This window comes from Muscardinus avellanarius (assembly GCF_963383645.1).
Source record: "Muscardinus avellanarius genome assembly, chromosome: 5".
In the NCBI taxonomy this organism is placed as follows: Eukaryota; Metazoa; Chordata; class Mammalia; order Rodentia; family Gliridae; genus Muscardinus; species Muscardinus avellanarius.
Genome location: NC_137790.1, coordinates 58,479,650 through 58,495,886, shown reverse-complemented (window position 1 = coordinate 58,495,886; position 16,237 = coordinate 58,479,650). Strand labels below are relative to the sequence as shown.

At 33.6% G+C, this 16,237-nt stretch overlaps 1 protein-coding gene across 1 annotated transcript in view; it reads right to left on the bottom strand.

Moving 5' to 3' along the window:
* The window catches only part of DZIP3 (DAZ interacting zinc finger protein 3), a gene marked incomplete at both ends in the record, with an annotated part of 111,472 nt that overhangs the window by 52,573 nt on the left and 42,662 nt on the right, over positions 1–16,237 (bottom strand). Inside the window, 6 exons of the mRNA XM_080696711.1 lie at positions 2,961–3,088; positions 3,224–3,319; positions 5,885–6,050; positions 8,548–8,573; positions 14,154–14,198; positions 14,953–15,122. Of these exons, the coding sequence (XP_080552837.1) occupies positions 2,961–3,088; positions 3,224–3,319; positions 5,885–6,050; positions 8,548–8,573; positions 14,154–14,198; positions 14,953–15,122 (631 nt within the window). The remainder of the gene's footprint in view (positions 1–2,960; positions 3,089–3,223; positions 3,320–5,884; positions 6,051–8,547; positions 8,574–14,153; positions 14,199–14,952; positions 15,123–16,237) is intronic.

Sequence of the window (16,237 nt, the reverse complement as noted above, 5' to 3'; positions counted from 1 at the left end):
GAGTTCCATTTAATCTTCCTGTTTTTTGCACAGTACCCATGTTGAGATGTAATATAAGGGCCATATGGATATGCATGCTCCACTTCACCTTGTGCTCTACTAACAGAACTTCAGAAAAAGTGGGCACTAAAGCATACCTCCTCAATAGAGATGAGAGGTAAGGCTCCCTTTTGAGCCCCATCAATACCTTCCCATGAGAGAGAGGCACCAAATTCCACAGCCTTTGTGCCCCTAAGTGGAGTATTTAGTTAGCTTCTGGCTAGTCCTGATAACACCAGGAAAGAAAAAAATAAAAAAAGGATTCCTATCTACTCTGTTTATTACAGAGTAGGGGCAAAAGTTTCCTGTTTTGCTTCTCTGCCATGGGGGTAGAAGGGTGGGGTGGGGGTAAAATGGAATACCAATTAGCCAAGAATTAGCTTTCCATGGGGTGAAGGAATGATAATGCCTAGTATTGATTTGTCCAGCCTTGAACTGCCTTGTTTAGTCTCATTGATACTGGAGAGAGGTAAAGGCTCAGCTCCCAGCTGGACTACACTGACAACCTAGCAGAGGAATAACCTCTTTCTGCTTCATGGAGATTAGAAAATCAGCTGCTTAGGTTCAATCCTCAGAACTAATAATAAGTAAATAAAATAATAAAATCAGCTCCCTTCTCAGTATTGCTAACAATACCCTACTAGGAAATTGGATATGCCTCCTACTTTTGTCAGGTAGGTAAATCAAAGTATACTGAGTATTTACTATAAGTGGTATAGGAGTGTTTGTTATTTTACTAAAATAGGTTGGTTACTGTCAAAAAGGTTTCCTGAGCCGGGCGTGGTGGCACACGCTTGTAATCCCTGCGCTTGGGAGGCGGACAGGAGGATCATGCAGGTTCGAAGCCAGCCGTGCTGGCTTAAGAGACCCTGTTTTCAAATTTTAAAAAAAAGTATAAAATAGGTCTGGGAGTGTAGCCTTCCAGGAACCCCAGTACCACCAAAAAAAAAAAAAAAAAAAAAAGGTTTCCTGTTTTTAAAGTTTCCTTTTCTTGATTCTTTGGCCAGAGGAAATAGAAATTCCTTGGATTTTTTTTTTTTCTTCCTATGCTTACTGGAAATTCTAGTTTGGAGGCTTCTGGAGTACCCTAACTGGGATATATATGGGAGGCAATAAGAAAATTTGTCATTTTGTTTTCCAGTGTTTTTCGACAATATGTTTTCATCTTCATTCTTTTGGGGTATTACTATATTTGTTATATCCAAGATATTTAAGTTGTTATATCCAAGATATTTAAGAGCAAGAAGCTATGAGGAAGGTGGCTGCTATATCTTGGTGAACCTAAATATTCATCTGTTATAAGTGATTTCAATTCTCACATGTTAACGCATACTGTCCATTATTTCATAATGAAAACCTCAGAAATCTTGGTATCTTTTACCTGAGCCTTACATAATTATTCCGATGCACAGGGTGCTGATGCTTGGTGAATGCTGAATGTTGAATGCTCCTTGTGTGTGGCTGCTTTTGTTGTCATAATAAAATGAGAAAGGCACTCATTACTTCCATTTTAAGATGATAAACTCCCTAGAATGGGTTTGAAGCAGTCTTAACATAAGTGTACATGGGCTAGCTTTCAGTGTTGAGGAGAAATATCTTTAGATTGAATAGGAGCGGCAGCTCATCTGCACTGACAGAATTGCTTTTCTGATTTGTAATGTTAATATGACATATTTCTGAATTGATTACTGCCTTCCATTCTAAAGACAAAGTTTTAAATCCTGAAGTATAGATAAATAAAATACATGATTGCAGTCAGCTCAGTTTACCCAAGCTTTCTAAGGCCTTTACCTCCTTAAAGGATCTTTCTTACTCCAAAAGAGACAAGTCTGAAGGTGTTGGCAAATGAAATTCTGGTACCCAAACTACGACATATAGTCATTTGGAAAACATTTTTCATGTTCAAGATACAAAGTGTGGGAGAAAATTTAAGACCTAAAATGCTATCAAGTGCTTCTGCAATTTTATAAGTTGTATCTGGGACTCCTTACTCTAAAACATTCCCTGTATTTTATCTATTTTTCCTATTTGCATTCTTAAAAATGCAAGGGATTTTGAATTGGATATCAAGGGTGGCTGATCTATTACAGTACTCCTGTTTTGTAAAATAATGTATTATAAACTATGCTACTATTTTAACATATATATTGGAGGCAGCAATAGTAAAAAAAAAAAAAAAAAAGAAGAAGACTAAAGCAGGTCACTCATTTTTCCTTATTAGGTCAGTCAGATTTTTTTGGATTGAGTAAGTAAACTGGAAGAAATGAAAAAAGTCTCCATGAATTTTGTTTTTAATTCTTCGGGCTTAGAAAACAATTACTCTCAGAGACTAACATAAAAAAAAGTACTCAACTGATTCCATGGGTGTCTTTGGAAAATGCACTTATCATATGCTGTAAATAAACAGCCAGTCATTGATCACAGTTTTACAGAGTCTTGACCTGAGAATTAATTATCCTTCTCATGTAATTCTATTATCTTCACACTTATTCAATCAGTACAAAACTTGCTATATAGAGTAAACAGTTGCTTACTTCTCAATCTAGTTGGCAAAGAAAAAATTTGGTTGGTTTTTAAGCAACTACAGGCTTGTTAGGAGTTTCTACTGTGCAGTTACAATGCCACCTAGTGGCTAAATTAAATTAAACAGATAAGAATTTCCCTTTTATCAAAAAAAACAAGCCTGGTATGGGAGTAATCCCAGCACTCAGGAGCCTGAGACCATAGGATCATGGTTTGCAGATAGCCTAAGCTACTCAGTGCTTTGCAACTTAGTGAGACCCTGTTTCAAAATAAAGAATAAAAAATAGGGCAGGGGGTGTAGCTCAGAGGTCAAATGCCCCTGGGTTCCATCTCCAGACCTGCAAACAAACAAACAAACAAACAAACAACAAAAACAAACAAAAAAACCTTGTACTTACTTAGTAGCTTTATTGATTCCAAAAGCCACTTGTTGATTAAGGGATGCAATGATTTTATCTCTCTTTTTAATTTGCATTTGATTTTCTTGCCACCGAAATGTCACTGTTTTCAACTGTCTTTTGAAGTCCTGGTAAAGGAAAAACATTATTTTAATTAATTCTGTTCAAGTCACTTGAAATTAAAATTTTAAAAATGTGTTCTTTTAAGAAAAAAAATCAAGTTTAACATTTGAAATACTTCAATCTAATGGCAAAATACTTACTTCACATTGATAGTGCAATTTAAAAAGTTGCTGTTGATGTGCAAGCCTTTCCTTCTCAGTTTCTCCATAGTCTGTAGTTACCTTGCTGGTTGAGCCCTATTTAAGCAAATTAAACAATGCATGTTTTATCTTCCTCTAAAAAAAGCACTAACTTTAGTTACTTATACTCTTTCTCGGACTTTATGTCTCAATTCAAACACAACTACTCTGATTAGACAAACTCACCCCCTCAACCACCCCCAATTACAGCACTAATATCACAGTTACTTCTCTGCTGCTGCTATTACTGGAAAATTGTACCCGTATGTTTATTATTTTTATTGGTGAGTTTTTTTTTTTTTTTTTTTTTTTGGTGGTACTGGGGATGGAACCCTTCTACCTCTGGGCTACACTCCCAGACCTATTTTTTATATTTTATTTGGAAAGAGGGTCTCTTAAGCCAGCGAGGCCGGCTTCGAACCTGTGCAATCCTCCTGTCTCCACCTCCCAAGCGCGGGAATTACAAGCATGTGCCACCATGCCCAGCTATTGGTGAATTTTAATTATAGAGAATAATGGGTTTCACTCCAGGTGAAAAAGGAGATCCTACAGAGGAGCAAATAAAGCAACCTAACTATGAGGATGGGAGGTGGGGAGAGGGAAACTCTTTAAAGCGCATGATGTACTTATTCATATCGAAGTCAATCACTAAACCAAGCATGGGAGGGAGGGACGGGGCTGGCTGGGTGATGTGTACATCTATGTCTACACAAGTTTTTTACCCCATTATGATGTATAAATACAATGCACTGATAAAAAAAAAAGTTAAGTGGAACTCAGGGAAAAAAAAGAATAATGGGTTTCATGGAGGCATATTCATACATGAAAATAATAAATTTTGGTCTTATCTATCCCCAATGCTTACTGTTTTTAAGTATTTTCTTTTTGATGTGTTTATTGTCCTAATACAATCAGATTTATACTCATTCCCACTTTAAGATAGTAACATGAGTAGTAATTTCCCAAGGGTTATGGAGATAATAAGTGGAAGAGCATGACTTCTGAGTCTCAGTTGCCTAATAACTTAATCATTGTACCCTACCATCTTACTTCAATGTTTTATTTCTTCACTATTAAACACTGTGACAATAGAGACTATGTCTTAACATAGGTGTGTTTTTTTAATTGGTGCATTGTAGTCCTACATATTTTTTTTTCCAGGTCTGAGGATGGAACCCAGGGGCATTCGACCTTCAAGCTACACCCCCTGCCCTATTTTTTATTCTTTATTTTGAAACCAGGTCTCACAGAGTTGCGGAGGGCCTCACTAAGTAGCTGAGGCTGTCCGTGAACCGCAATCATCCAGACTCAGCCTCCCGAATGCTGGGATTACAAGCGTGCATCACCATGCCCAGCTGTAGTCCTACATCTTAACGGGATAAAAGACTTGTGGAAACATACATGCACACATCACCAATTAGCCCTTACAGGATCTCCACCCCATGCCTTCCCCATTCCTTCTACCCATGCTTGGCTTAGTGATTGACTTTGATATTAACATAGGTTTTGAAACTATATATATATGCTAGATAGTTTTTATATAAATGAATATACATTTTTTGGAAGGTATGCATTTTGATTATAATGTTGGGTTCATACAGTTCTCCTGGTTATTGAATAAAAATCAATAGCTCCCTATTTTTAACTTTAGTGTGACATCCAAAGAGGATGTTATTTCAGTTAAAATGACTATTTTAATATTGTATCTGAGAGCTGATATACAGTATTAGTACAGTAGCATTTGCCTGTAATCCCAGTACTTGGGAGGCCTGCACAGAAGGCTCATAGGTTTGAGACCAGCCTTAGCTAGGCAAGACCCTATTTCAAAAAAACTGGGCTGGGGGGAGATGGGGGGCTTAGCTTGGAGGTAGAATGTTCTGATGTCTTGGGTTCAATTCTCAATACCCCTCCCCCCACAAAAACACTGCATCTAGGAAGGAAAAAAAAGGTATGACAATTACATGAATGCTCTACTACCAGCTACAGAACATTTGTACTAACAAATATTCCACAGATAGTAATTTTTCCTATATAACATATGCCATTGCATTTAATCTATGAAGTAGGTCATTACTACTTCTCATGGGTGGATAAAAAAAGGTGTTATTTAAAAATTTCATTTTATATTCATATGCCTTTTCACATAGAGGTATATCATTTCAATCAGTGACTATTTCTAAAAAGGAGACAGAAGAAAGTTATTCTACATTAATACTTTTTGTAAACATTTGATGGTAACAACCAGATTTAATTTAAAAAGAAGGCAGCTTTGTTTTTCTAAACTATTTTTCTCATGACATTTAATACAAATGGGATTATACTTGTTGTTTTTTTTTACCCTCCTTGTGGTATTCAAAAACCATCTACAAGGTAATCAACTTTGCTGAATAGTTAAGACCAGGAAATGTTTTGAGGGCTAATGTAAAAAATTTCCAACTCTTAGGGTTCATTTTCCCCCTTACCCTTCATTCCATACCTCCCTTAAAGTTTTTTCCTTTTTCTCACAACAGCACAAACTACTGAGCTTTTTAAAAAGTCATGCTATTCAAAGAGCCTGGGAGAAACAGGTAACAACTGTTTCTAGGAGTCATCCAGGACTATACCCTCTCTAGTAATGCTTACCTGCTCTATCATATCAAGAATATGCAATTCATCAAGGCTACAGAACTTGTCTTCAGTTGCAGAATCCTCTTGAATATCACTTGCATCATCTTTCATAAATCTACCGACTTGAAATGGACTTGTTTGTTCTTCCTTCAACTGCTCTTCCTTTTCTACCATATATGAGCTATAGGGATGACATAATCAATATGATCTTTTATAGTTGTACAGTACTTGTCATCTAAGCTATTATTTCCCAAATAAGCATTGTACTATTTTCATGAGATGGTCAGCTTTAGAAGGGTTCCTGATCAAACAAAAGTTTCAACAGTGCTCATACTGTGCCTTTCTCTTGAAACTCACAATAAATATTATCATATTTGAAATAGCACTTAATTAGGTACTTAATTCTGTTTACCATCAGTGTTAAGATTTATGAGACCACAGAGTTTAGTTTTCAAATTACAACTGTTAACTTCAGTTACTTTGGGGAACAATATTTTAAGAAAAATTAGCAAGCATTTCAAAATCTGCTATATTATTTTATCATCTATTACAATACTTTTTCTCCCCATAATATTTCTGACAGTAGGTTGGTTTATTAAACTTTAGTACTTCAGTCCGATATGAATTTAAACAGAGGGTTACATATAGGGACATAAAGTAGATTACAATATGAAGGTTTCTTTTATGATATAACTTTTAAATAAAACTATTGTTACAAAGAATTTCAGTAACTAAACCACCAACAGGAACTACTTAAAATGTAAATATACATATAATAGTAACTAATTTTTATAATTTTTATAATTAGGTCAAAAATTTAAATACATGCTGTCAATCTTCTAGTTGGCCTACTATTTAATAATTGTGAATTTCCTCCCAAATCTTACTTAATAGTAACAAGAAGTAGTAAGTAGTTTTACTTGTAACATGAAGTATAAAACTTGATTTTACTAGTATATAAAAATCTTCAGGATATATTATTACATTTTTAGACACTGACATTTAGAAATGTGACATCTATTATATGTAGAATAATTAATAAAACACTTAAAAAAGGAGTCATTAGGCATCACTGAGCTATTGTAGATTGACCTAAACACTTTGGAAAGCTCAATGAAATGAAAGGCTTATATAGAACTGGTTCCAAACTCAATTTTCTAAGTTACATGAAGAGCTTTAAAAAAAAAAATTATGTTTCCAGGCATTCCAACAATGCAAAATACAGATTAATTTGCATTTTTTCTAAAATTTTAAGTACAATAATAGCATTGGGATAATATAAGAAAATGATCATATTCCTAAGAGATTCAAACTAAAGTATGAAGAGAAAATTACAGTTATATTTGGGATTGAAAACACATAAAGAACAAAATATCAAAGGAAGTATGTATGAAATAAACTATGAAAAAGTGGTAACAACTGAATATATGTACTATATAGGGATATATGTACTATAATATAGGTATATATAATATATATATATATATATATATATATATATATATATATATATATATATACTATTCTTTTTAGTTTTGTATGTATTTGAAAATTATCATTTAAAAATAAAATTTCTGGGTGTATTGATCATAATACAGATTAGTTCTACAGTGTAAGCAAAATAAGCAAAATGATTGATGATAGCATTTTATTGTTATTAATTTACTTTCATGGCTTCTAAACCTAAAATTATTCCAATGGCTCAACTCGTTGCCAATGAAATGAAACCCATCTTGACTAATGAACTACTTTTTGTACCAAGTGGATTATGTCCATAATAAATTTATCTATTACAAATGATAGCTGTCATGTATAAAAATATGTTTTTACTGCCATTTTAAAGATGTCTTAATTTTTGTCCTCAGAATTCTCTGAAGTTACTAATACTCAGTTACCAACTTTTTGGTGGGAATATAATGAGCCCTTCATTAGACTATCTACCCCGTCCTTCATCTATCATTACACTGCCATCAATTATATGGTTGTTTTCAAAATTCACTGATAACTGTTATTAATAAAAAAAAGAAGCCAGGTGTGGTGGTACCTGCTTGTAATCTCAATACTTGAGAGGCTGAGACAAGAGAATTGCAGGTTCATAGCTAGCCTCAGCTACTTAGGCCCTCTGAAACTTAGTGAGACACTCTAAAAATATAGAATAAAAAAAAAGACTGGGGTTATATCTTGGACATAGAATGTCCCTGGGTTTCATCCCCAGGACTGCAAAATAAATATATAAATACGTACATATTGACACAAGAAAAGAAAAAAAGAAAGAATAAAAGAGAGCTCAGGTTAAACAAAAACAAATGCTTTTATAAATAAAGGTCACTGAGACATAACAATAATCTATCATTCAAGTCTTAGTCTAGAATTGGCTAATTACAATGTAGACTATATTTAAAAATACCTCACGCTTAACTCAAATTAGTCTTTGAATGAAGCAGTAAGCATTACATGACTCTTGAGAATCCTTCTAGAAAAATGATGAGACTCACTACTTCTAAAGCAAATGATAAGTTAAATTTGTCACTTTCAGTAAAATACCAGCAACTTATCAAGACAAACAATAGTCCTTTCTTTTCTTAGCAAGAAAATATTCCAAAGGAAGGCTGTGCATCACTGATAAAGCACATCTTAAAAATATTACAAAAAAGAAAAATTAAAAAATGAATACTTACACTTGCTCTTCTTTTGAATCTTTACTCTGAAAAACAGAATCATGAATTAGTAATCTATCAACCATGTCAATACAGCACTGTGAAATGACCTCAATTAGGACAGTGTTTCTCAAACATTTTTTGATCATAAACAAAGAAAGTAATACATTTTATGTCAATGTACTCATTTATATATCTTTACTCAAAAGTATAAACTGAAATATAAATTTCTTGAAATACCCATGATATATGTGATGAGCCATGGTTGTGCTATTTTTTAATTCCTATTTATTCTATTTCCTTTTTTAAATGGTGGATTCAATTCAATAAACTGATTTTATAATTTACCACTGAGTTATGACAAATAACTCAAAAATCTTTGATTCATACAATAGAAGTGAATATCGGGGTTGAATTTGTACTTATTGGTAAATCTTGAGACAGTGTGTATAATTCCCATTTATTTCTACACTGATCACAAGAATTCTTGGAAACCTATATGTAAAGAGAAAATCAGACGTATATATTAAAAATATAATTTAAAAAAGTGTTAAGGAGATCACAATTGTAAAGAAATCTTAAAAATCCCCAATTTTATGTTCATTAAAGCAAAACTATAGCAGTAACATAGCAAATAAAATTAAGACTACTATACTAATAATATCTACCAAGGATTCCAAGATACTTCAGTGCCTCCTTCTCCACAGAAACAATACTATATGAACAAATTTGTTTTGCTTTATCAGTTTACTAAGATTTTTATGTTAGTTCTGACTTATGTTCAATGAGCAGTGCCAATTTGATTCCACAATTTAAAATTATTTCCAGTGTGCTTGGATACCTAAGCTGAAAAGAACTTAGCTGCTCATAATAAATATACCTAGTATAATAGATTATATTTCAAACTTCCTTTTAGCTCTTCCCATGTCAATCCACATAAACATCTCTTACATGTATCTCTGCAACTTCTCTTCTGTAGAGATGCCACCCAAATTGAAGGGCTGCATTTATTTACTGTTATGTTTATTTCCCAAAGACTTCATCACAAAAAAAATCTATTCTTTTGCCTACTCTATCTCTGATTGGAGAAAAGAATGATTTCATTAATCCCCTAAATGAGTTATTTTACAATTTGTTTATATTAGAAACTAAATGCTAAATACCTAACCGAAGAAAGGGAATATATGGAGTAGCTATGAAATCTTGTACACATATTAGTTAGCAGTTTTTTGTACTGTCCCCTTTATTTTCTATACAAATTTTACTTTTCCGTCATATTCAGATTGCTGATTCATATTTTCAGGACTATTATTAGAAAGGTATGTTATCAAAAATAAGCCAAAAACATAAGATACAATTTCAGGTAAAGATTGTCATTATATTTCGTATAGCACAAGCAAATTTCCATATATTAAAGTTTTCATGAGAATTCCTGATTAGAGAATTTGATTGATTTCACTGTTTATAAACTGGTTGCATATGCTACAAGTAGAGTTTTTTTTGCATCTACAGTAGCAGTAATTTGAGTATATGAATAGGACTATTCTATACAAAATAAATGCATGCACAACTTTTAGCATTTTTAAATGTTTTACAGTTTAGATAAAAGATATAGCTCTCTTCTAATGCCCAAATTGTATCTTGATAAAATATTATTTTCAAAAGTACCTCAACTTCTTTTAGTAAAATAAACTAGAAAAAAAGTCTTAGGATATTAAAAAGCAAAAATGAAAACAAAACAAAAACAAAACACCCAGGTATTTACTAATATTTAATATGAAACTTTTAATATAACTATTTTTAGTTGTATTTTTCTCTACTTAATTTCAGTTTAACATTTTCATTTATGTAAAATTCAGAATTTGAGCATTACTATATTTTAATTTTTTGGAAGTAAAGAAGAAATATATATACCTTTGGAATTTAGCTTTGGGATAGCTGTGAATTTACTTGGCCAGCTTTATGTAGCATTAGATTTGGGACTTACCAATGTTTTGGCAAAAACAAAGCATATCACTAATTTTATGAATAAGACTATATTATCAGATAAGAACTATCTAAAAGTAAGAAAAATATTCATATGTATATTAAAAAGCAATTTAAGCTGGGCACAATGGTACACACTGTATTCTCAATACTTGGGAAAGTGAGACAGGAGGATTGCAGGTTCACAGCCAGCCAGTAGTAACTAAGCAAGACTGTTTCAAAATTAAAATAAAAGGATTGGGAGTATAGCCTAGTGGTAGGATACCTTTGGGGTCAATCCTCAGTACCACACAAACAATTTTAATAACTTTTGAGTGATGTGAGTTATAATAAATGATGGTTATGATAATATATTTATATTTTATTTATCAGATTATTGTATAAATTACCTTTGATCTTGACCTAAATTAATATCTTGCAAGTTATCTTTATTAAATTTCATCAATGACTAAAATTTGTGCATACTTTCAAATAACTAATAGTATGGTCTCACCAGATTATAGTTGGAAACTATAATCAATCAGTATGTCATAAAAAAGATATAATTTTAAATGCACATTTCTGAAGAGCTTCTGTTCTGCAAAGAAACTCTCAAGAAAATCAATTGAGAGCCAACAGAATGGGAGATTTTTGTCACCTACTCCTCCGATAGAGGACTAATATCTAGAATATACAGAGAACTCAGGAAACTCAACACTAAAAAAACAAGTAATCCAATAAAAAAATGGGCAAGGGAACTAAATAGACACTTCACGAAAGAAGAAATTCAAATAGCCAATAAATGCATGAAAAAATGCTCAACATCATTGGCAATAAGAGAGATGCAAATCAAAACTACCCTAAGATTTCACCTAACTCCAACTAGAATGACAATCATTCAAGCCACAAACAACAACACATGCTGGCAAGGATGTAGAAAAGTGGGAACTCTAAAACATTGTTGGGTCCAAACAGTGCCGGAGCAGAATGGGGAATTTTGTTTTTCCTGGTGACATGATACTTAGTAGAATCATCTGAAATTTTTATTCAAATTACCCCAAAGCCTATTTCAGGTCTCCACAGTACTAATTCCTGGATTCACACGGTGCAAAATAAACTAAATACATCCCACTTTTGTGTGTTTCAGCCTAAGTCAGCAAAACAGGTTTTAACTTCTCATTTTTAAGTGCTATTTTTAGGTTTTCATGGTTAACCAGTATTGTGAGTATTGTCTCATAGGCTTGAAGCTTTCAGACATCAGCTGGTGGTATGAGCGGACCCAAGAGAAACAGCCCTTTGGATGGCCATATAGACATACTCACCCATCTGATCCCCTCATCACCAACCTGCTTGCATGTCACCCTAAAGCTGGGGCCCCCAACTTCATCCCTGTCCAGCTTGAAGCAGTTTATGACCGACTTGGCGTCCTTATTCCTTTGCTAATAATAGATACATGCATGTAGGGAAAATGGGGGAAACATGGATGGGGATTGAGCTCATGTTAACTGTTAATAAGAATTGTAAAAGTCAAAATATATTTTCTATAGTTCTCTTTGGCCTGACAGGTGTCAGGAAGTTACTAGACAGAGGGAGGAATGTACCAGTATTGGGAATGGCCTAGGAAGATTTGAGAAAGCTCTGATTATTAATATATTTCAAAAATTGGTGAAAGGACTTGGTTTATGCCAAAAAAGCAGGAAACTATTCCAATGTAAATTAACCTAGATAAAGGTAAATTAACCTAGATAAAGGTAATTAGCAAGTCTATAAGAGAGGGGAACTAGGACTTCCTCATCCTCATTCTAAAGACAGTTTTTCATAATTGGATAATCTAGCTAGGATGGGAGGAGGGGGTCAACTTTCGATCATGACCTTCATGAAAAGAGACACCTTGGCAGGAAAGTACGGGGAGGTACCTTACAGGGTAAGAGGAGGTACTTTACAGGGACCTTTTTTTTTTTTTTTTTTTGGTGGTACTGGGGTTCCTGGAAACCTTTCTACCTCCAGGCTACACTCCCAGACTTATTTGGAAACAGGTTCTCTCAAGCCAGCGAGGCTGGCTTCGAATCTGCGTGATCCTCCTGTCTCCGCCTCCCAAGCCCAGGGATTACAAGCATGCACCACCACGCCCAGCTTACAGGGGATTTTATTACATCAGAATTATGGGCACAAGATGGAGGGTGTCGTGTATAAAAAGTCTGTTCTGTGTTTTGTACTTCGGTGAATTCCTTCGAGCCACCCCCCATGCCACTCCTGAATGGTGTGGGGCTATAATTGTCTTCTGTATTTCTATCTTTTTAATAAACTCTTTTAAACCTTAAAAAAAAAATTGTTGGTGGAATTGCAAATTAATGCAACCAGTTTGGAAAACAGTATGGAGAATCCTCAGAAGAATGGGAACAAATTTACCATTTGATCCAGCAATACCACTTCTGGGCATCTACCCAAAAGAAAGAAAACCAAACTACCAAACTAATGCATGTATATCTATGTTCATAGCTGCACAACTCACCATAGCCAAACTATGGAACCAGCCAAGATGTCCATCAACAGATGAATGGATTACAAAACTGTGGAATATGTACACAATGTAATTTTACTCAGTCATAAAAAAACACAATTATATCATTTACAGGAAAATGATGGAACTGGAAGACATTATGCTAAGTGATATTAGTCAGTCATAAAAAATAAGAAAGCAGATGCTTTCCCTAATAAGTGAAAGCTAATGAGAAATGGGTCATAGGAGGAACTCTAGATGAAAAAGGAAATCCTATAGAGGAGCAAATAAGACAACCTAAATGAGGGGATGGGAGGGGGGAAGAAGGAAACTCTCAAAAGCACAAGATCTGATTAAATATATAGAAGTCAACTACTAAGCCAAGCATGGGAAGGAGAGAAGGGAAGGAATGGGGTAGGGATCAGGTAGGGGCTAACTGGATGATGTGTACATGTACGTCTACACAAGTTTTTTTTTTTTTTACCACATTATGATGTAGGAATACAATGTACCAATACAAAAATTAAAAAAGTAAATGCATGTTTCGGACTAGATAAACTAATATTTTTTCACTACAAAGTTTGCATAGGACAATTAGCTATATGCTTGACTTAAAAAAACTCCTCAGTCTTGTAGTTTTCCAAGCAACTAGGAGACTTTTTGATAGGACTTGTTTATTTTTAACCATAAAAAATTGAGAAAGAAGCAACAGAAGAAAGTTGTATTTATACCACTTGGGGGTACACTATTGAATTGTTGGCACACTCTCAGACATAAAGAATATCAAGATTTCTTAAGGGTTTCAATAATGTTTCTGAGCATAGTAGAGATATAATAAAAAAAGAAGCTGTTATTAAAACAATGAGCAGGCATTTTTCAAATGGCAGTGGTATGTAGAAATCAAGAAAAATTTCATGTGACTTTCCAATCTGTTTATATATTTAAATATATAAGTTATGATTTAGAGACATGCATACTGTTTAAACCATTCAAAATAAAACATACGTACTCTTTTCTATAACTACATATTCAATAAGCTATTGAATCATTCATTCATTCTGTCTACCTAAACTAATTTAGGTTCTAACAATGAATTTATACATTAAACTCAAATGGACATAATCAGACATTTCTCTTTTATAATGCTAATAAAGCCTCTTACCTTCTTATTCTTAGTTTTTTTCTTTTTCTTTTGTTTACTCTGAACCTAGGGAACAAGAAATGAATCATTCATTTAGTATTCAATTCAAACTGTATAATGGATTATTTCATAAACTATTTCCTCTAACTACTGATATCTTTTGTCTTCTAATACTATAAATTGTATTTCTTCCTACTTTTTATTAAAATCTTTTTTTTTTTTTTTTAGTTATTATTAGGAAGCAGGGCGTGGTGGCACATGCTTGTAATCCCAGTACTTAGGAGGCTGAGACAAAAGGATCACAAGTTTGAGGCCAGCCTCAGCTACTTAGTGAGAATGTTTAAAAATTTACTAGTGTACATGACATACATTCAAAAACATATCAAAGTCAATCCCTAAGCCAAACATGAGAAGGGGGGGGGGAGGGAGTGGGGTGGGAAATTGAGAAGGGCTAAATGAATGATGTGCGTATGTATGCCTCTACCATCTTGTACACCATTAAGATGTATGACTACAATGCACCAATAAAGAATATACAAAAATTAATGAATGAATTAATTAATAAAGAATAAAAAATAGGGCTAGGGGTATAGCTCAAAGGTAAAATGCCCCTGGGTTCCAACCTCGGTACCAAAAAAAAAATTATAATTATTGTTAGGAAAGATTATAGAAGAAAGTATTGGGGAAAGAACTACTCCAATTCAAGTTCTATATGAACACTATGTTAAATATAAGTTAAGATTATCAGAGATACTTTAAGTATAGCATGTACAACTAAAAGCCCGAAATAAATTATTCAAATATCAATGAAAGCTTATACCTCCTGGAGATCTTTAACAGATTCTGTTGAAGATTCGCTGGGTATAGAGGTTCCATCTTTATTAATTTCTGCCAATTGTATTTCAGAGTTTGATTTCACATTTATATTGTACTCCATGAATGGTGGACTTAGTTCTTCTTCCTCATTCTGTAATTCTTCTATTTCAATACCTAAATATTAAAGATAAAATGCTTGAAATCTGGATGTAAGCAATTTTAGCCTATCATGATCATAAAAATATTTGTATGTATATATATGTTTATATATATTTAGATTCTAAGTATTAAATATTATAGAACTTAAGTAAACTCTACATACTAAGTTTTTGAGTCTTGACACAGGCCCTACTAATAACTACTTATATTAAGATAAAATATGAAACATAAAAAAGGAGAAGCTAAAATATCTTTTCTTTTTTCATAATAGTGATATCAGCCACCTATTATATAACCTCTTCTTTGACACGATGCTCCCTGTTATTGTCCCAGGGATTCAGTCTCAAAATTTTATCATGAATGATCTATCATTTAATTCTAAACAAAGCCATGGTGGTTTTGTCTTAAGAATAATTTTTAACTGTGAAATATTGATTATATTAAAGACAAAAAAAAGCACAAAAATGAAAATTAAACAGGTGTGGCAGTATGTGCCCTTAGTGCCAGCTCCTTAGGAGGCTAAGAAAAGAGGATTACTTAAGCCCAAAAGTCTGAGGCTAGCCTAGGCAAAAAAAAGCTCCATCTAGGAAAGAAAAAGCATTGGAAGGGAAGGGTTAACAAAATAACAACTCACCACCAGGCAAAAATAATACAGCTATAAACAAGAGATTATTGCTTAGATAAAGAGCACATATGAACAGGTAGAGCAAACAGGTAAGCATTTTTGCCTGTTGAAATGAGGTGTACTGTGAGTAAAAAGCTAAAACATCATCCTTGGTAAACTCTGGAGTATATATGTACTAAGACCAAGGCAGAGAAAGGCTCATTCAAGATTTAGCTAAGCAGTATTCATTTGAGCACCTGATTTTCTTAGCTTTTAGGAAAACAGATATAATTTATTATACAATTTATATAACCAAGTATAAATTCTGTAGTTATTTTTTAGATATCCCAAATTAAAAGGTCACTTAAACATATTTTTAAATATACTTACGCCGCCGGGCGTGGTGGCGCACGCTTGTAATCCCCGCGCTTGGGAGGCAGAGACAGGAGGATTGCGCAGGTTCGAAGCCAGCCACGCGCGCTGGTTTAGGAGACCCTGTTTCCAAATAAAAATGTAAAAATAGGTC